This window comes from Eptatretus burgeri, chromosome 17, assembly GCF_056783735.1.
Source record: "Eptatretus burgeri isolate ZD-2024b chromosome 17, Ebu_testis_v1, whole genome shotgun sequence".
NCBI lineage: Eukaryota > Metazoa > Chordata > Myxini > Myxiniformes > Myxinidae > Eptatretus > Eptatretus burgeri.
Genome location: NC_140977.1, coordinates 18,107,920 through 18,129,076, shown reverse-complemented (window position 1 = coordinate 18,129,076; position 21,157 = coordinate 18,107,920). Strand labels below are relative to the sequence as shown.

General features: G+C 46.3%; 1 protein-coding gene across 7 annotated transcripts in view; it reads left to right on the top strand.

The window, feature by feature from the left end:
• Positions 1-13,642, top strand: part of LOC147009451 (uncharacterized) — a 37,468-nt gene extending 23,826 nt beyond the window's left edge. For 2 of the 7 annotated variants that reach the window (XR_015052861.1, XR_015052862.1), the window contains 3 exons: positions 6,284-6,345; positions 6,791-6,929; positions 9,970-13,642. Coding sequence is in view for 1 of the 7 variants with exons in the window: in XM_085862183.1 (XP_085718309.1) it covers positions 6,833-6,929; positions 9,970-10,121 (249 nt within the window). In the remaining 6 variants the exon portion in view is untranslated. Of the gene's footprint in view, positions 1-6,283; positions 6,346-6,734; positions 6,930-9,969 lie in introns of all 7 variants that reach the window. The other 5 variants (XR_015052860.1, XR_015052858.1, XR_015052863.1 and 2 more) reach the window with 3 other exon arrangements.
• Positions 13,643-21,157: the final 7,515 nt, after the last annotated feature.

Genomic DNA, 21,157 nt, shown 5'->3' with positions numbered 1-21,157 from the left:
GCAAATAAGTGTCCTGGCCGTGGCCGTGGACGCTGACGCAAGGACGATCCATTATACCGACGTCTTTCAGCCTATGAGTAACTTAAAAGTAACGTCTGTCGATGTGTGGCAACGATCGCGTAACGTGCCAACAACACGTTAATCATAGGTTAGAAATAAGTTTCGGGTACGCTAAACATTACCTCGGCGTGTCTCAACTTATGATTAACTTACAAGTAGCATGTGTTGACGTCTGTCAACGATCGCAGACCGTGTAAACAACTTGTGGCCAGCGTAGCGGAACGTGTGAGTCATACGACGTGAAATTTCAAGCATGAAAAAATTTGAGAACAACCAAAAAGTACAACGTTTAAAAGCAGTGTACAACGACGTATGGCAGTGTTTTTCAGCGTGCTCTCAATGTTATCAAAACTTACCCATAACGTATCCAATGTGTGCCAGCGTTTTAGAAAAAAAATTCAAAAATCGGCATACGTTGGCTAAAACGTCAAGGTGTGACCGGGCCTTTAGCGGGAAATGGTTCGAATTGAGAGTGTTAAGGAAAGAAAAACGTGAACTTAGTTTAACTCCCATTTGCAATGCACATCTACCAACCTGAACACTATTTCACTTAATTTCCAAACCAGTGTTTTCCATCAATAGGGCTCACTTGGGCGGCCGCCTAAGTCAATTTCTGGCCGCCCAACTGCTTAAACACCCATTTCTGGCCGTCCAAATGACTTAACAACATTATCCACATGTATATACTGTTACGGTTGTGGAAATTCACAGATCACCATTCAGGTTCCCCGAAGATCAATTAAGTCGATAAGTGTGTGTTCCAGGTTAGATTTCCCCACCAATGTATAACAGGAATTATTCGTGTGCCAGGCTGTGCATCTTCAGTTAGCCGTTATTCTGTCTTTATCTTTTATTTTAACAACAACGACAATAACAACAACCAGAGCAATTCATCAACCACGTTCGGCTTCGATCGGGGCGGATCCCGCCTGAATGAGGGTTCAAAGGTGAAGAGAAGGAGGGTGCTGATTTCGGGTGGAAAAAGCCCACCGCGGCCCCTCCCCTTGGGGGTGATAAAAAAGCCGTGTTCACTCGCCGGAAGAGGGTGCGTGAGAGAGACAGAGCCGGTTGAGAGTTGGAGGAAGTGGAGTGTCGTCGTGGGGTTGGTGGGTCGAGATCGCTGGAGCAGTAGCTCGTGGGAGAAGCCTTGGAGCACAGCCAGATGGCAGTGGAGAGTTGGGCGCGCCGCAAGGCCCTTGGTCTACCAAGCCACCATTCGAAGCCGCTGCAGCGTTGGCAACGAGCCAGCGAGACGGAGACACCAAGGGTCGCCAACCCGAACCAGGACCCAGCGAGTCACCACGAGGGTGGCCAGGTAGCCCGCTCGGTCCCTCGGAGTCCCTTCGGTCATCCTGGCTCTGAACAATAATAAAGGCTTACGAGCCTGTTCTTTCTTTCTTGGGTTTTTGTATGAAAGTCTGTGGCGCCTTGTCTCGAAGTAGAATTGTGAGTAAGTACCTGCTTGTACATAATAAGTAGACATCGTCTGTAGGCTTTTTGATCGTGTCCTGCGCCCAATCCCCCATTGACTGCTTACGTGCCTGTACGAATAAATGTCCCCATTTTTGAATGTCACCTGCTCGTTGCGTCCCTTCCTACATTGACTGCCATAATTGCGTTTGGGGATATTAGCTGGCTGATTATAAGCCGTTAAACGTACATCTGGTCAGACGGGACTTGGCGATATAAAACCGCTTGGCAATCGCATACGGAACGAGCTGCTTAAGCGGTTCGTTTTCGTGCAGGTCCCGTCGAGGTATAAACTCCCGGCATTTCTGTCCGCGCGAATAATAAGGTACATCGACAATTCGGCAATCGACCCTGAAGCGCGTGGACAGAAGAGTTGGCTGGTTTATGGTGTGTTAAAAACACCCGTAGCTGGGTTTCGGCATTGATCCGGAAGCTGCGACAAGATTTCCACGTTCGGTGGGCGCGCGCGGCCGCAATTGGACTAAAGGCGGTCGTCCGCACGCTGAACGGGTGAAAATCTACAACAATACAACCTATCATCACAAACCTTGATTTCCAGTGATGATGGGTGTGGGGGAAGTGATGGGTGGTGGTGATGGTGGAGTTGGTGGTGATGGTTGAACTAATGGTGCTAGTGCAGTGTTTCCCAAACATTTTTAGCGTGACCCAAATCCGGGTGTGGTGAAAATCTCGCGACCCAAGCTTCAATCAGCGTCTTTTTCCATGAAACATAATATCATAATAAAATCAGACAACCAGCGCTAATACATACTATATTAGTGCGAGAGGTGTAATTGCAGCTTCGTCTGCATGATGTCTTTGCGAGGCTCGATCTTGCTGAGCGCAATGTGCATGTCATGGCCGGGGTCGAGGTAGTACCGGATTTAGGGGTGGCCAGGTAGGGCCATGACCCCGGGGCCCCCCACATTTAGGGGCCCCCCACAATCATTGTGCCCACGGCCCCCCACATGGTAAATCTGGCCCTGTTAGTACCGGATTTAGGGGTGGCTGGCTAGGGTCATAGCTCTGCGGCCCCCCACATTTAGGGGCCCCCCACAATCATTGTGCCCACGGCCCCCCACATGGTAAATCCGGCCCTGGGTCGAGGCGATTGCGTGCCTTGGTTTTGATGACCGTCAGCGCCGAAAAGCCTTGCTCGCACAAATATGTGGTCGCAAACGGGAGCAGAACATTCATGACTTCGGCGCCGATTATGGGCTTTTCTTTCTTGACTGCAGTCCAGAACTCTCCAAGTGACGCTTTGGCGTAGAGTTGTCGATGGAACTCGTCGTGATGCAGCTCTGAACTCTTCCTGCAGTCCATGGACATCCTCAGACAGGTCGTCAACCTTAGCCTGGAACAGATTCCTGATCCAGTGCTGGGACACCAGATCTCTGTCCGGGATGTAGCGATCGAACTTGGTGATCAGGTTCTCCAAATGGTTCACCAGGACGGGCTTGATCGCATCGAGCGCTCCAATCTCGTCGTCCTCCCACTCCTCCAGGTACTTGTTCAATTACGGAAATGCGGCTGTTCTTCCGCGCTCCAGTTTCCCCTTCCAGAGCAGCAGATTTTCCTTGAAGGCCGACAGTTTCTCGGAGAGCGTGATGATGTTTTGATCCCTGCCTTGCATGGATGTGTTCAGTTCGTTCACTGAGGCGAAGACGTCGTTGAGGTAGCAGACTTTGAGCATCCAGGGCTTCTCGTGGAACCGGATGGCATGGCGATGGTTCTTCTCGTTGAGGAATATCTGCAGCTCTGTTCGTAGCTCCACTACACGACGCAGGACCTTGCCGCGGGAGAGCCATCTCACACTGGAGTAGAAGAGGAGATGTTGAAATTCAAACCCGAAGTCAACACACATTACATCTTCTCGAACAGGCGAGAGTTCATGGCACTGGCTTTGACGAAGTTGACAATGGCGACAACCTCCTGCATCACTGCCAATAGATCTGGCGACAGATGTTGTGCAGCAAGGTTCTCGCGATGCAAAAGGCAGTGGAAAATTCCAACGTTTGGATTGACTTGCTTGACTCGTGCAGTGAATCCCTGTCGAACACCAAGCATCGCGGGAGTGCCGTTGGTGCACAGGCTGACACAGTTTTCCCAGCTCAGGCCTTCTTCTTGTTGGAAGCTGTCCATGACGTTGAAGATATCGGCGCCAGTTGTCGTCGTTTTCATTGGCGTGCAGAATATAAATTCTTCCTCGAGGTCTGTTTCACCCTCGTACCTCCCAAAAATCATGAGCTGGGCATCGTTTCCGACATCCGTCGACTCATCGAGTTGGTAGCTCCATTTTTCCCGCCTTCTTCATGCGGGCCACCACCTGGTCCTTTTATATCAAGCGAAAGGTCGATGATGCGGCTGCGAATCGTGTTGTCGGATAGCGAGATGGACTGCATTGTCTTGGCCGCGTCGTCGCCGTAGACGAGTCTGGCCATGTCCATGGCTGCGGGCTTGACGAGCTGTTCGCCGATCGTGTGCGGCTTCATCTTCCTTGCGACGAGGTCGGATGCCAGCGTCGCTTGCTTGGCGGCCAAAAGCGCTGGATTCGTCGCCGGCTCAAACCGGCTCCGCTTCAGAGCCGCTTCTCGGCGCTCGAAAAACTCATGATCTTTGTTGACGTGCTCCGCGTGCTTCGTCGCCAGATGCCTCTTCAGTTTGTTTTCCTTCAGCGATTCGTTGGACAGCACTTCAAAGCACAACACAGATTGTGGCTTCACAGAACCACGATCACTGATAGAAGTGAAGCCCACATCCAAAAATGCTTGCTTGTAGGAATGCTTTGCCATCCTGCAAAACGAAATCGGTGACTAGATCAGTCAGTGGAGTCAGTGTCAAGGCTAACTGACAAAACACGCAACGCAATGTGGAGCAGAAAACTGCGTTGCGCAGTCCAGCCAGCAAGGCAGATCACACAAAACAGCGTCTCGACTTGTCGGTCAGCCAATGTGAAGTGACCGGACTGAGTTTGTCACCTCACGAAATTACTTCGGTTGCAGAGAGAGCGAGTAATTGGAAAGGTGAGCTGGCGAAATGATTGGCCTGCAGTTAACCGTTTCGGGCAGGTACAAAGTACTGAACGGTACTGAACGGCAAGAGTAGGTAGAAACGGAAGTGTCGCTGCACCTCGGGCTGAATTATTGAGTGGAACGGTACCAAACGGCACTGTCCTACGATGTGGCGTTTGCGCGATTGCCTTTTACCCGCTTGATTTATAAAAAATTTTTTTTTTTTTTGCCAGGGTCCTCGCGACCCATTTATGGACCCTTCGTGACCCACGTTTGGGTCGCGACCCATAGTTTGGGAAACACTATGCTAGTGGAATATTTACCCATTTATTCACTATCTATTGTAACTTGTCGATGTACTATTTTTGTTCATCTGGTAACTACTTTTCTGTTGAACATGAAATTTGATTTATTATGCTGAAAGTGTGTTCCCTTTTGATAACTGTTAAAGGCAGAGTAACCTTTGGGGAGTCAGCCTCACGCTGGAGAGATGTAAATAAACTGAATACACACTGTACACCAGCGTTTGTTGTCAACTTATAATATCCATGTCATATTTTCCTCGATAGTGTCCTGTATTGGCGGAGAGCGTTGTGGGGGCGTGGAGGAGTTGTGGTAGTGGTGTACATCCGGACACGCAATAAACAGAGTTACGGCAACCCTCACGACTCTACGTGCTCACTGCTCTCCGCCAATACAGGACACTTATATTGTAGATTGGTACACTGAGTGCCTCACACAAGTACAGAGTATTTTCAATACAAATTTATTTTTTGGAAATATTGATCAGACAAGCAATTTTGTTTGGATATATCATAAATTTTTTTAATGAAATCCCATGCATGGTTAATGGAATGTAAGTTGAGATATTAAAAAGATCATTGATGGGTATTACAACCAGAACAAAGATTTTAAATATTTATGGTGAAGATGCATACATGCTAAATATAAGATATGTTGTAAGTGAGAATTTTTTTTACAAAATTGATGATGCCAAGATACTAATTTGTCTCTCCTTGCATGCTCAGAATGCCCCAGAATGCATCTACGAGCATCTAAATTTCCTGGGGGAGAACCCCCAGACCCCCCAGCAGCAACAGGGGGAGACCCCCCCTCTCCCACTCTCCCCCCTGCACCCACTAGTCGTGGCCGCCACGGGCCGCTTGGCGGCCCGCAAAATTATACGTTGGCAGTTTTACCCCAAGTCATTTTAAAACCCAGGAAAAACCCTACAAACAGAATATTATGGCATAACTAGCTTTAAACTGATGTGCCTTTTCTTTGTCCTTCCTGAGGGGTTCATAACTTTCCTCCCTGGACTTGCAAACATCACATTACAGTTAAAAAAAAAACCCTACTTACATTTCTGTATAAACTTCTTGTATAAACTATCCTTGTATAGGGGCTAAAGGGAAACATTGAAGAACCGTCGACCTTTGCGCACCATGGGGAAGGTTTTGGAGCAAGTAAGGAGCAATTTCGAATTTTTTTTTAAAGACAGCTGGTATGGATTTGCTCAAGGGAAAGCGTGTTTCAAAAATATGTTGGAATTCTTTGAGGCAATTGCCGATTGGGTATATGAAGCAAGAGCAGTGGGCGTAGCATACTGAGATTTCTGGAAGTCATTTCCTAAATTGCTATACAGGAGGCTGTTAGGTGAATTAACAAAGAAACTTAACTGCTTGACAGTGTTCAAACTAATGAATGATACAAATGGTCTTCCCTTTAAATATTTAATACAGGTGATGCAGTACTACTTGCCAGTGTGATGAATTTGAACTGAATTCCCATGGACATATTCCAGGTGAATGTTGTAGTGCCATCTGATTTTCTCAAAATTGGGTTCCTTATGCATTACCTGAAAGCCAGTGGTCATCCCCTGTGCTGTGTGTGAGGCCTTCTCAACATTGAATGTCTTCATCTTAAAATTGCTGAACAGGCTCAGATTTTATATCAATATGTAATACAATTATAGTGTTGTCTTAAGAGCCTGCAACATGTACAGTTTATTTTTTGTGGGTGTCAAAGTGTGTGTGTTTGTGTTGGATGAATGTTTGAAGTGCTGTAACTGATTTAGGCAGTGAATAAGTTCTCAAGTATACAGCTACTTCACTTGGAGTTACTGTTTGGGATCAAGGTACTCAGGGTGGAGCGAACTTCAGGAAGAGTGGTATGTTCACTGCCTCTTTAAAGGTCCACCCACCATGTACGCTCAACTTGGCTGATGGAACGATTCCTGTCGTATGCAGTTGGAATAGGAACAGTTGACTGTGCTCCGGTGTGGAATGAAGGTTGAGGAACTGGAAGGATCTTCTGAGATTCTGCAGATAAAAATAGAGGATGTGAACTCCTTTGGTCTGGAAGAGGAGCAAAGCAACCAGCTGAATGGTGAGTCTTGTGATTTACATCACTTCTAATGGGATCTGTGTTTGTTTGCACCGAGTTTTATTTTTTGTATCCATGATAGAGGCTCATTGAAGACCAAGAGTGGAATGGAAAGGGGGAAACAACAAGAGCAGAGTAAAAGTGAGAATGATATGAAAGAGAGTGGAGAAGGACACATTGGGGTGAACAAGCTGCACACAAGTTGAATGAAACACAAGAAGAAAAGGAAAGGGAAAGTGGGGATGAATCGACCAACAACTCACTAACAAATGTAAAGAGGTGATGGAGAGGGAGGAAATCACATTGACCTGAAAAAAACAGTGAGTGCTTTGGAATGGAGTCCTTTGAGGTGGAAAATGTCATGGTTGGGTGGGGAATGATCTCAGATTGTGGTGAACATCTGTCTTGAAGACTTGCAGGGCACAATGAGACTGAAGAGAATGTGGAGGTTGTTTCCACAGGTGGGGAAAAAAGAGGAATGAAAGTGTCGAGGCAAGCAGTAATTGTGGATATTTGGCAGTTTCACCAGAAAGGGGTTGCTGGTAGACCGTGTGTGTCCTGCTTGCAGGTACCTGGTGGGGGTGGTGGGTGGGTGGGAGGAGGAGGGGAGACGAAGGTTGGAAAGATCAGAGGATGCAAGACCAGAAAGGAGGCAGTGGAAGAAAGATATACCACCGACCTTTCTGCGATATGAATGTGGGTGGCCCATTGATTCAGCTTCATTGCGGGAGAATCCATTAATCTTGAAAGCCTTGGTTTCCCCAGTGAAAAGATGAGCAAGATCTGAGGGAGGGTAGCCAGCGCAGAGGGGACAGCAGTACTCAATCATGCTCTCAATGAAGGCCTTGTTGCTGGATAACAGTTCAGGAAGGAATTTGCTGAATGGAGTATATCTGATTCTGGATTTGAAGGCCAACTGAGAAGTGTGGTTTCCCCAAGAATGATCATGGCTGATAGTGAGACCCAAAAGTTTCAATGACTGAATTTCTTCATGAGGATTGTTCAGAAAGGAGATGGGAGGGTTTGCCAGATAGTCCTTGCATACAGAAAGAGAGTAGGATTGTGAGAAAGACATATTCCAAGCATTTGAGCAGCTTGTGATTATATCAAGGTCTGAAGAGAGTGAAGAGGCTGTTACCTGTCTTTTTGAAGGATGAGGGATGCCTTGGTGGAGTTTCGAGTCATTGGCAAACAGATGAGGAATTTCTAGAGTCAGAGAGGTTGTTGATGAAGAATAGGACTGAAGCCAACACACTGCCTTCGGGCACTCGAGCTTTGACAGGGATAGGACATGAAAGGATCCCGTCAAAAGGCACGCACTTGCTACGAGAGTAGAGGAAGTCAGTAAGCCCTGTGTGGATGTGGCCATGGATTCCATAGGCAGCGAGTTTGAAGAGCAAGGTGGGGTGCCAGACTGGATAGAAAGCTCGCGACATGTCTTGAGTAATGGCCCTGATCTTATGAGTGACGTTGGGGACCTCCATCCAAGCAACATGTTTAAGTTAGAGTGAATGTGTCTGAATCTGAACTTTTCAACGAGTTGCTATGTATTTTGAGCTGTGGTTCCATCTTCCAGCGTAAGACAATTCCCCTCCTGAGGCCAACTGTACACATTGAAACGGCCACGCGGTGTAAAACCCACAGCATCATGGTAGATTATTCGCACGTACATATTCACCTTCGCTTGGCGTCTTGGGAGATAATTATTCTCCAGCGGTCTTATGCCACAAGTTTGGGAATCTGAATCCGTGACAAATCACATACTGTATATTAAAAGCTCAAATTACATCTCTCAACTGTTATTTGAGGAAACAACCAATCAGCTCTCCCCTCATCAATCATCCCCAGCTGCAACTTGGACTTGATAGTCAACACTCGGCCCTTCCAATCAAAGAAGGCTGAGTAAACCAACGAAGAAAAGCGACGCACGATAAGTCCTTTGCTACTTCAAGCTCTACCCGAGTTCTTCCACAGATGCAGGCATTTTGAAGGAGCACAAGTATGAAAACCCCAACGCCATAGGCTCACATCACCCGCTGGACTGGTTTTGGTTCTCCTTCGATCTTTGTTTTGTGTGCAACACTTTGCTCTTAGTTTGCAGCATTGTTGTAAGTCTGAGTTTGCTGCTGATGCAGGTCAGAGCAGAATTAAAAAAAATTGTTCAGGGTTCCAGGATCAACTCGTCTACTCTTCATGAAAGACAATGTGGGATCATAAATGTCCACCAACTAATCGTAGCAGATGGCACACAGGTTAATATTCATGCGAGGGATGGCGGTGGATGCATGGATGACTTCACTGCGTGTGAAAAACCAAGATGGCAGTTAAAAGTGGGTCGACATTTGAACTCTGGCGAGGTCGCTCAAAGCCATGTGTGCATACTTCTCGGGTATCTTGCCAGTCCAGCCCCTCAGCACAATTGCTCATCGACACATGATTTTTCCAAACCCATTTTTTTCTACTTGCTTTTCTCCACTTGCTGATTATTTTGATCATTTCCACTTCCCTCATCATACGGTCACATGTCTTGACATCATTGCATTCTCTGCATTTGTCATACTTTTAACGTGCCACACCTCTGTAATTTAGTTTTCCATGAGGGTGAACTTTCGAGAGAGAAAAATAAAAATAAAAAAAACCTCATATGTTGGATCGCAATTGTATATGATTTGCCAATCAATACAGGTTGGGGAGAAAAGCTTTTCCATTTTGGGTTCTCCATATTTTTCTTGCCTTCTCTATTTTGGAGGTTGTGATTTTGGGTGGTGGTGAGATTTCCACTGAAGTTGTGGTTGGGTAACGAGCATCTCCCATCATTGAGGCAGATTGTGCAGAACGTAATGCTTTGATATCGCAGTGCTTCGTTGGACATGATGCTATTCCCATGGGGAAATGTGTTATTTTCCCTTTTCAAGGAAGACCTCAAATCATTGATTTTAATGCAATATTTATTTAGCTGTTTTGAGAGAATGGAATGTGACACAATACTCCCTTTGGACATAACACAAGATTGCCTTCTTTTAACAAAAGTTACTTTTTCCAGATTTATTTGTGAAAGTGGAAGTAAAAACTGAGCACGACGTTGATGTCCACCTGGATCTACCAGAGCAAAATGACTCTGAAGCTTCTTTCTTCAAGAACCATCCCAATGAAGGTTTCTATCAATGCCTCTACATTTTGTTTTGGACATTTTGATGATGAACCCTGATGTTTGGGGAAATAAAAATACCCTACATTTTGATTTCATTGCTTTACTTTAAGAAATAACCATGATGGTAGATAAATTTCTCAAACATCCATTATCCCCTTCATCACATGGTGAAATATTTTCACCAACAATGATGTACCTTGTTGTATCCTGAAAAAAGGCAACAAATTGACAATTGGGCAGTGAGAGCACAGTTCGACATGAGCAAGGAAGGAGGAATAGGAAGAGAGAGAAGGGAGGAAACAGTAATCTGATAATAACAGGGTTGGGTGGGTTGTGGCTTATTTATTTGTGTGCAGCCTGTGGTTATTTGGCTGCATCATTTTCTGGGGGCGTGGTTGTGCCGCTAATGCAACGTCCCTATTTCCAGTAAGCTGATACTCATTTTGCCCATCTCGGAAGGATCAACCCACTTAGGCCTTAGTTATTTTATAACTTGGTTTACGGATCCGCCGACGGTATATTTGCCGAAATGAAATATAAATGTAAAACACATTTTTAGCCTTTTATATTTGTACATTTTCCGCCGAAGGTGCAAAAGTTTCAAAACCCGAAATGTAAACGTCTGCATTTATTTTCAAAATATAATTTCGTGCGTGCGCGCCAAAATGCCGAGTCACCTTTAACCGAGCTGCGCAGTAGAACTGCGCAGTCGTCTTTGGTCATGGTGCCTGAGCAGTGGCCAGTGTGGTTCAGATTGACTGTTGTTTCTGGGGCGAAAGTGATTGTTTTTTTTGTATACCTTGTCGAGGCTCGTATGCGAGCTAACACACAGCACACATCCTGGGGGACATGAGACGAGAGGAGGGAGTGGGAAGGACAAAACAGTGGGGGACAGAGACATTAGGAGATCTGTGGAAGGGAGAGGGATGGGACGGGTAACATGGGGAATAGAAGATGGACATTACAGGGACTTTCAGGAAGGAAAGCAGGGAATTTGAAGGAGGTGGTCTTGGGTGGATTATTGGGGGTAGAAAAGATCGAGGATTTGGATGGGGGATGATAAGAGGTGGTGGTGAACAGCTGTTTTGAAGGCCTGGAGGGAAGAATGGGAATGAATAGAGTGAGGGAGTTTATTCCAAAGGTGGGGAAAAGGAGGAATGAAAGGGTGAAGGTGAGAGGTGATTCGTGATTTTGGTAGTTTTACCAGAAGGGGGTTGTTGGCGGACCTTGAGCGCTCTGCGGAAATGTGGTGGGGACAAATCGCAGAAAGAGCTTGGGGGGGGGGGTGAGGCTGGAGAGGAGATGGTAGAAGACAGAAAGACCACCGACCAACCTGCGGTGAATGAGTGAGAGGCCCAAAGACAGCCTCATTGCGGGAGATGCCAATGATCCGAAATGCCTTGGTTTCTACAGCGTGAAGCCGAGAAAGGTGGGAGGCAGGAGCACCAGCCCAGAGGGGAGAGCAGTACTCCATCAGGCTGCGGACAAAAGCTTTGTCAGTGGTCAGGAGCTCAGGAGGGCCGAGGAAGGACTTTGCACGACGGAGGATTCCCAGTCGGTGACTGGCTTTGGAGGTGAGGTTTGAAATGTGGCTTTCCCAGAAAAGATCATGGCAGATCATGAGACCCAGAAGCTTGAAAGAAAGGACTTCTTCCAGAGGATTGTTGAGAAAGTGGATGGGGGGATTTTCCAAATGGTCCTTTCGAAGAGACATAGTGAGAGTGTGAGATTTGTCTGGATTGAAAGACATATTCCACGTGTTGGACCAGTTTGTGATTTTATCCAGATCTGCAGTGAGCGAAGAAGCTGCTGCTTGCCGGTCTGAGGGATGACCGATTGGTACGGCAGAGGGTGGAGTCATCAGCAAACAGATATAGAGGATTTTCCAGAGAGTCGGAGAGATCATTGATGAAAACCAGAAAAAGAACAGGGTCCAGAACGCTACCTTGAGGAACTCCAGCCTGGACAGGAAGATGGGATGAAATAACTCCATTTAGGGCCACACGGTGACTGCGACGGGAGAGGAAGTCTGCGAGCCATGGGTTGTTAAGAAGTATGTCAGCGGTATAAATTCGAGTGACTGTATTGGTGATTTAATCACGCAACATCTTGACGACGAATATTCTGGCCGAACTATTGCATCAATTCAGTGCAGCAGCAGGGATGATTCGCACGCTACTCTCGATCGTGCTGATTTTGTTTCCATCAAAAGTTGTACACCGCTGTTCGTATTGAAAGATTTTGGTGCCAAGTGCGTCAAAGTTTCCCTGTGAGATGCTGATTATTCAGCCTTCAACGGACCAGAAATCAGCCTTTGGTGTGCTCATGGGGATGGGGAGATGGTACAATCAGATGCCCACTGAAAACTAAGCTGGTTATCGCTTTGATTGACCGTTTTGAGCGTGTTGACTCCGAGTAGACACCTTTTTTAATCATATCCAGCACTATGCACTGGTGTGCACGCACACATCTACGACTTGGACAGTAATTTTCTCAGCATTGTTTCCATTTGTTTGATGATCCACCAGGTTCCTATAAGAAAAACATGCCAGACTATATTGTAAAAACAAGTTTTAATCCTTCTTTATTGTTTTTCACATCAAATGATACAGTGAAGAATGGTTTTCCATCTTCAATGTTTTCTTAGATCCTCCTGGTCTGGGATTTATATTTATCCCCCCCCACCTACCCTTGTCTTTTCCATGGAACATCCGAAAAAAAATCATAAAAATATATCATGTCTAAAAATTGAAATTATATTTATATTTATATTTCGACCTACCGACCCTACATTTAGCTGAAGAACTGCGTAAACCAAGTTATAAAATAACTAAGGCCTTAGTGTTAATTTAGGAGCACGACAAGGATTTGAACTCAAGACCCAAAGATCGTAAGCCAGCCACCTTAACCGTTAAGCCAATACCAGGCTTGTTTTTGGCCCATGTGTGTGGGCAATATTGTGGGTGGCATGAGATAGTGGTGAACTTTGAAGCCCTGGCAGGAGAGTACAAATCAACCATATTCGGTCTTATGAGACCACCTTTTCGAAAAACACACACATCTCGTTTTCTCACACACAACTGTTCCTAACAATTGTAATACACACAAAAACAAACACAAGCACACGAAAAACAAACAAACAAACAAACACGCACATACACTTTCCCGACTGCATAGTTTATCAGCTGGGCACTGTTCTTCATCGAGGTTTTGATTCTTTCAGCCCATAAACTTTCCGAATGGCGTTTCCACAATCTTGGTCACGGATCCACCTCAGTAGATTACCAACATCAGTCAACTCACAACCTCAGTTGCATCCAGGCAATCAGTCAACCCATAGTCAACCCAACACAAAAACACAAGAATCAAATAAATTCATAAGAAGCATATAAATATCTCAAACAGCAGAGTGGATTTTCCACCAAAAGATAATCTCTCTCACACACACACACACACACACACACACACACACACACACACACACACACACACACACACACACACACACACACACACACACACACACACACACACACACACACACACACACACACACACACACACACACACACACACACACACACACACTGTTATGGGTGCTTTTGACTTCCCACCTTTTATCTCTATTTAGTACACCCGGACCCCAACATTCACGGGGGATACTTTCTGGGAAAACCCACAAATGTTGGATAATGTTATCAGTTCACGGCGGTTCCTGGTTCATGAAAAAGGCTGCAAATGTCGACACCACCAAAGTCGGGGAATTCATACAATGGGGACAAGGGGGATAACGTTATCAGTTCGTGGCGGTTCCTGGTTCAAATGGGGAAATTTTAAAGTTTAAAATGTTTTTGACCACGATTGCATGATTACAGCTTCATTAAAGATGCTTACAGATGAAAAAAAAAACCCGACAACACCAGGTGCCATCTCCAATTTATTGAAAAATGCATTTTAAAGTCCCTTAACCACACTGTACCATGCCACAAAACAAATTTCTCATGTAGCGTTTCATTTTTTTTTTATTAAACAAACAGCACATGTAACTTTGTAAAATTATGAAGATGATGAGGATGAAAAATAATAGATATGCTGAGCGTTTCCATTCTTTAACTCACAGGACATGACATCATTCCTACCTACAGGTAGGTTATGCTGAGTGTGTTAAAATTGTAACAGCTCGGATGGTGCTGTTTGTAGCAAGATTGTGATTTACACTAAGATGCACTGAATGTTTCCATTGTGTAATGTCTGTATGTGGTGACCTGCTAATTACTGGATACATCAATAGATGCTGTTAGTGTTTTCATTCTCTAAGTAACTAATGGGGGATGGCGTTGTGGGGAACGACGTGTTACACTGGAGAGATATCCCAAGAAACTATGTTTATCTCGTGAAGCTACAATACATGTACAGGAAGCAGGTTGTGTTCACGGCTAGTGGAAGATGTGTTTTCTGTGTACATCCAGTATTGTACTGTACGTACATCCAGCTGCTTTGTGCGTGGCTTCTGGAAGATGTGTTTTAGAACTGTATTATGCTCGCGGCTCGTGCAAAAAATATATAACGCCACGAAAACTGCGAATATGCGGGGCAATTTCCCACTAATGTAGGAACATGTCACAAATTATCGACCGCGAATACGCGGAATCTGCGAATGTTGGTACCATGAATGTCGGGCTCTAGGTGTCCGAGCAAATACAAAAAAATACACTTTGTAAGCAATTGAATGATTTCCCAACTGCCTAGATCATCAGATGGGCACTGTTTTTCATCTCGGTGTCAATCTTTTCAGGCCAGAACCTCTCCAAACAGCAAATGCACAACCCCGGTCGCAGGTCCACATTGATCAGTAGATTACTCAACATCATTGGACCCACAACCTCAAAGTTGTGTAGTGTCATGGATAGATCTTTCAGACACACATTAGGTTTGGTTTGGGTGTATAACAGAACTAATCACAGTCTTCATATGGTTAGCAAGTACTTTGGAGAGAATTTTAGTCAACACACAGTAAGGACACAGGAAGCCAGTTCTCAACCAGTTAAGAATTCCCAGCTTTTGGCAGTAAACAGAAGACTGCTTTTCTTCAAGACACTGGAAGTTCTCCGACACGTATGCTTTAATCAAGAACGTCAAGTAAATCAGGCCCCACAAGGTTCCAAAAAGTCTAATAGAATTCTCCAGCCAAGCCATATGTGCCAGAGGCTTTCCCGTCTTTCAGGCTTTGCACAGCTGTTTTGAGTTCATCAGCCAAAATTGGAGAATCGAGTGTGTGTTGCTCATCTTCCTTGTCACTTGGAAGCCCATCTTCCAAAATATGGTGGAGTGCTCCCCAACTATTATGGGTTGGCGTAGGGATAGGGGATACACCGCATTTGCAATGTATATGAGAGAAGTACGGAACCCTGATTCACATAGAAGGGAGCTAACCTGTCGTGTTTCAATCCTTCATCCACGGATGAGTAAGTCCTCATGTGAGGTAAGCCATGCTGGATGGATTTGGTGGTCCCATTTTGAATGGGAATGCACAACCCAGATATTCCTGTTTTGAAAAAAAACATGAACTTTATGGTCCATGGGTTCCCTTACTTTTGGATTAATGGTTAGGGTAGTGGGCTTGGGATCCTAGGGTTCTGAGTTCAAATCCTGCTTGGCCATTGAATTAATACCAGGTGGAGTTGACTTAGCCTGTCATCCTTCCGAGGTCACCAGTTTGCTGGGATGATTGAGCCATTTGAGTATCCTGTGTCAGAGTGGCGACGTCCAGGATTGTGCCCAATAGCCCAGGAGGCTGCTTCCGCAGCACCAACGCTCTGCACAGAGTATGGTCTCAATGGATGGAATTAACTCTTCCATCACCTCATTGTCCATGTTATGAGGGAAATATAAGTTAGAGTAGAAATCTTTGAGTGTGCACCTGATCGCTTGCTGGGGGGTCACAAAGGAGACATTGGGTATGATTAAACTATGAATCTGTTGTTAGATAAGCAGATAAAAGACGAAAACAGATGTCAATTTAGGTTTCACTCTTATTGTGGGCTCATCAGGACAACATACTGCTGATCATTTACTCGTGACCATCTTAGGCTCATTAATAAACCAAATCGGACCCCTTAACTTGACAAGGCAGCAGGGCACAGATTGAGTCACATCACAGTGCTTGCTGCCTGACCTACCAGCAACAAGTGTCGCCTGCCATGTGAGCACATTGTCTCTGGCCTGCTGATCACCAGTCAGGAGGTTTGCAGCCAGGAATATTAAAATCGACCAAAGGAGGACACTGATCCGATGACATGACACTGACGTCATGTACATAAATTATGCAACACATCAGTCTCCAAAGGCTTGAGTGCCATTTGGATGCCTCCGAGTTTGGAAGTGATGTGTTAGCATAATTTATGTAGATGATGTCAGTGTCATGTCATTGGGTCATTATGCTTCTTTAGTTGATTGTTCATATATATATATATATATATATATATATATATATGTATATATATATATATATATATATATATATATATATATATATATATATATGTATATATTGTGATCCCTCGGTTTAATATCTTCCAGCACGGAATACTGACGTTATGTCCGAGCTTCAAGCAGTCCACGTGTGGACAAAGAGAACAACAAAACACACCACTGTGTTTCGAATCGGCCTCTAGGGGTAGGCACGATATTTTATTGGCTCGATCTCAAAAATGGCTGGTAACAGAATGGAATACACAGCACAAAAAACCTGCCAGAACTCTTGGCAACAATAGAGTTCTTAAAACAGGTTGTACAACTCACAGCTCCGCTCGACGATAGCTGGGAATAACGATAACACTCTTCCGGATTTAACTCACTCCTTTTAGACGGAGCTATCAACGATCAGCGTGACTGTGCTGTCGAGAGTCTTGAAAAATCGCTTTTAAAACATGCGATTTGGAGCGCTCGATATATTTTCCATTTGCGATCTTACAGCCACGTCTGTTGCCAACAATGGCGCCCCAGCTCTGACGCGGTCCACCCACCACGTGTCGACTAGCCCACCAATCCCTGGGAGCCTGAAAAAGGTCACGTGATGTTGGGGGCGGGACACTAAATTTGGTGAGAACAATGGTTTTTTCTCACAGTCCTCCCCACCTCAGGTAAAAACCCGTCGGATAGACTGCGTTTTGAAACCAGTTATTGTACGAGTTGCAAATCACAGGGCAATATGATGGCGGTGATTGTTAACATTCTTGTACAATAAACAATGTTCATCCACAACACAATATTAAACACACCACACCACATTAATATCTACCCCACCATATTTACCCATTGCCCGCACCACAATTGAGAGACAAAGGGAACCAAACTCAAGTTGGACAAAGCATTTACAGGAGGGAAAACTGACCAAGGAGCAAGGCTCCTTCGGGAGGAACAAAGGGCTTAACTTAACTTTGGGCTCCTTGTCTACTAGATGGTGACTAAGGAGATCAGCTATTCTGTTCTCCACTCCTTTCACGTGTTTGACGGTGAGGTCGTATTCTGAGAGGACAAGCGCCCAGCGCAGAATACGCTGGTTGGAGGTTTTGGCTTGGCTGAGCCAACCGAGCGGGTGGTGGTCGCTGTTGATGGTGATGGGTCCATGGTCAAAATAGACAGCGAATACCTGGATTGCTTCCATGATAGCGAGGAGCTCCTTCTCCATGGTACTGTAGTTCCGCTCCCTGGGCCGCTCCGACATGACCCGAGGAAATATTGTCATGGGCCAATTGCATGACTGACTGACGATTCCTCCCCAGTACGACAACTCGGTGTCGTACCTTCCACGTCTGCGTGGAGGACATGTTCTTGGGGGAATATTTAGACATCAGCACACCTGCACCATTCACATAGTAGCCTGTTCGTCCAGGCCCGGAGTCTTCTCCCATTTCCCAGAGGGTGGCAAGGGTGGGATCGAAGTGCTGATCCTCCACTAGACTGGTTACCGCAGACAATGCGGGAGTGACCTCAGGCACAGAACTGGGGTCGCTAACTGCCTCGGAGGACTGATCCTCCTCACCGGATTCGCCGACCGGCGAACAAGTAGCTGGGGTCCCCGTGTCACAGGTGGGAATGGTCCCTGAGGAGCCCGGCTCCTGAGGTTGGCCTGACTGGAGGCTCGGGTGGACTTCAGTCGAAGAAACGTCACCGTCGGAGGCTGGAGTCGAGGCGCGAGGCTCCTTGGGCCAGAGTGAAGATATGTCTGACTCCGCCACTCTCTCCGCCTGCTTGTTCTGGGATCTAGTGACCACCCCACAGGTCAGAGTCAATACCTCCTCCCTGGCCATTGCATCATTGCCAATCAGCAAGGATACCCCCGGTACCGGGTAGTAGGGTACCACCGCACAGGTCATTGGACCCGTAAAACTGTCACTCCGACCTCGATGAGAGCAAGGGGATACCAGCCAGGAACCTGGTTAATGCCCCGAAGGACGATATACTCGCCGGTATAATGCATCTGAGAGGCCGGAACTACCCCCGCCCAGAGAACACACAGCGTCGCCCCAGTATCCCAAAAGTATTGAGCCTTAAACTTCACCACCGAATCGGGGCCACCCACTAAGGCTGTCCCTGAATAATCCTGATGCAGAGGATGAATGGTATTAGTCTTGTTGGCAGTGACCTCTGTCACCGATGCCACCGTCATGCACGAGGGCCCAGTTGATGACCTCCACTGACCTCCCTCCGATGTAACAACCCGGTTGCCTCGATAGGCCGGACGAGCTGGGTTAGAGAAACGGCGGTCTCCACCGTGCCCCACGCGTTTGCAGAAATCGCGCCAGGGCCGTGCCATGGCCTGCAGCTCGCGACCGCCACCAGTGGAGGGCATCGGGGAACCCTTCCCCTCGATCCAGCCGCCGGGCAGATGGGGGGCGGTCTTGACCGCAGAATCCTCTGTCTTACGACGTGACTGCGTGGCTTGCAACATTTTGCACGCCAAAACATGTTTATCAATAAGCTTGACGCAGTCTGACAAGAAAACAGTGTCTTTATCGACAAGAAACAACGCTAAGTCCGGCAGAAGCTGTTGATCGATACGGTAACGCACCAGGAGTTCCGCAACCGCTGGAGGTAACTCAACGCCGCTCCCCTCCAACCATCTCTGCAGCTGTTCCAACAAGACCCGCGAATGTTCCTCAGAGGTTTGACTGGACTGGCGAGTCCAACTGAAAAAATTACGCCTATAAATACACGGAGACACCGCATAGGCGTTCAAAATCTCGGCCTACAACTTCCGGTATTCGTTTATGTCCTCGGTTGCCATCCTCGCGTATACCTCCTTCGCCTTTTCAGATAGATGGCTAACAAGATGGCCGACCCACAAGTTCTCATCAATGCCACCGGAAGTCAACAACTTCTCCGCCATCTTCAGATACGTTTCTGGCCTTGTGTTTACCGTCCAGTCCGGCAAACGAACATGAACAGTTTCCGGGACTGGTGCAGCAGACACATCTGCCCGCTGTCGTTCAGTCAACATTCGCCACTCATGCTCTCTGACTCGTCATGCTCCGAGTCGCTCAGCCTCTACCGCTGCTCTTTCAGCTAACTCTGCCTCATGCTCCCTGAGTCGCTCAGCCTCTGCCCTGTCAATCTTCCTGGTATACATGTCGAGTTGTTGAACCGGGGTCAGCCCGGACCAGAAGGTCGAACGCATGCATTTAGTCATGATGGGATCGCTCCCTAACATATCGGGTTCATTGACCGCGTCAATGCTGATTGCGTCTCTCACATCGACACCCACGTGACTGTCAACATGATCAGGTTGATCTCTCACTTCTCCAGCCGACATGGTTTGGCTACGAGTTATCATACGACAAGGGCACAAAACACTAAGTCTAAAAGGAGGCTGGGTCGAAATATTTCAACAATATCTTTCACCAGATGGGACGGGGCAATTCACACAGGGGAGACAAATGATATTGGATACACGTAATTCGCACACAACGCTCTGTTGGGAAAATATGACACGAAATACCCAATATCACCACCGCACATCAAATTGCCAATGATAAAATGCAACCTACAAATAACTCACGTTTTTTTTTTTGTTTTGTTTTGTTGGCCGATGACTGGCGTAAACACAAGATAGCGTCCTATGGTGAGAAAAATCCCTCCAAGATGGCGTCTGCTGGTGAGAAGGTTCCTCCAAGATGGTGTCTGCTGGTGAGAAGGTTCCTCCAAGATGGCGTCTGCTGGTGAGAAGGTTCCTCCAAGATGGCGTCTGCTGGTGAGAAGGTTCCTCCAAGATGGCATCTGCTGGTGATGGAACGATGATCAGATGAAGGAAGATAGCGACCCACTGTGGAATTTCTGTCTCAGTTCGAATGTCTCTTACTTGAAGGATCCCGGACAAGGCCCCATTTGTCGTGATGCCGCGGTTTAATATCTTCCAGCACGGAATACTGACGTTATGTCCGAGCTTCAAGCAGTCCACGTGTGGACAAAGAGATCAACAAAACACACCACTGTGTTTCGAATCGGCCTCCAGGGGTAGGTACGATATTTTATTGGCTCGATCTCAAAAATGGCTGGTAACAGAATGGAATACACAGCACAAAAAACCTGCCAGAACTCTTGGCAACAATAGAGTTTGGAAAACAGGTTGTACAACTCACAGCTCCGCTCGACGATAGCCGGGAATAACGATAACACTCTTCCGGATTTAGCTCACTCCTTTTAGACCGAGCTATCAATGATCAGCGCGACTGTGCTGTCGAGAGTCTTGAAAATCACTTGAAAAATCACTTTTAAAACATGCGATTTGGAGCGCTCGATATATTTTCCACTCGCGATCTTAGAGCCACGTCTGTTGCCAACAATGGCGCCCCAGCTCTAACGCGGTCCACCCACCATGTGCCGACTAGCCCACCAATCCCTGGGAGCTTGAAAAAGGTCACGTGACGTTGTGGGCGGGACACTAAATTTGGTGAGAACAATTTTTTTTCTCTCTCTATATATATATATATATATATATATATATATATATATATATATATATATATATATATATTTATATATATATTGTTACGAATTTGGAATTCAATCGCACACAACA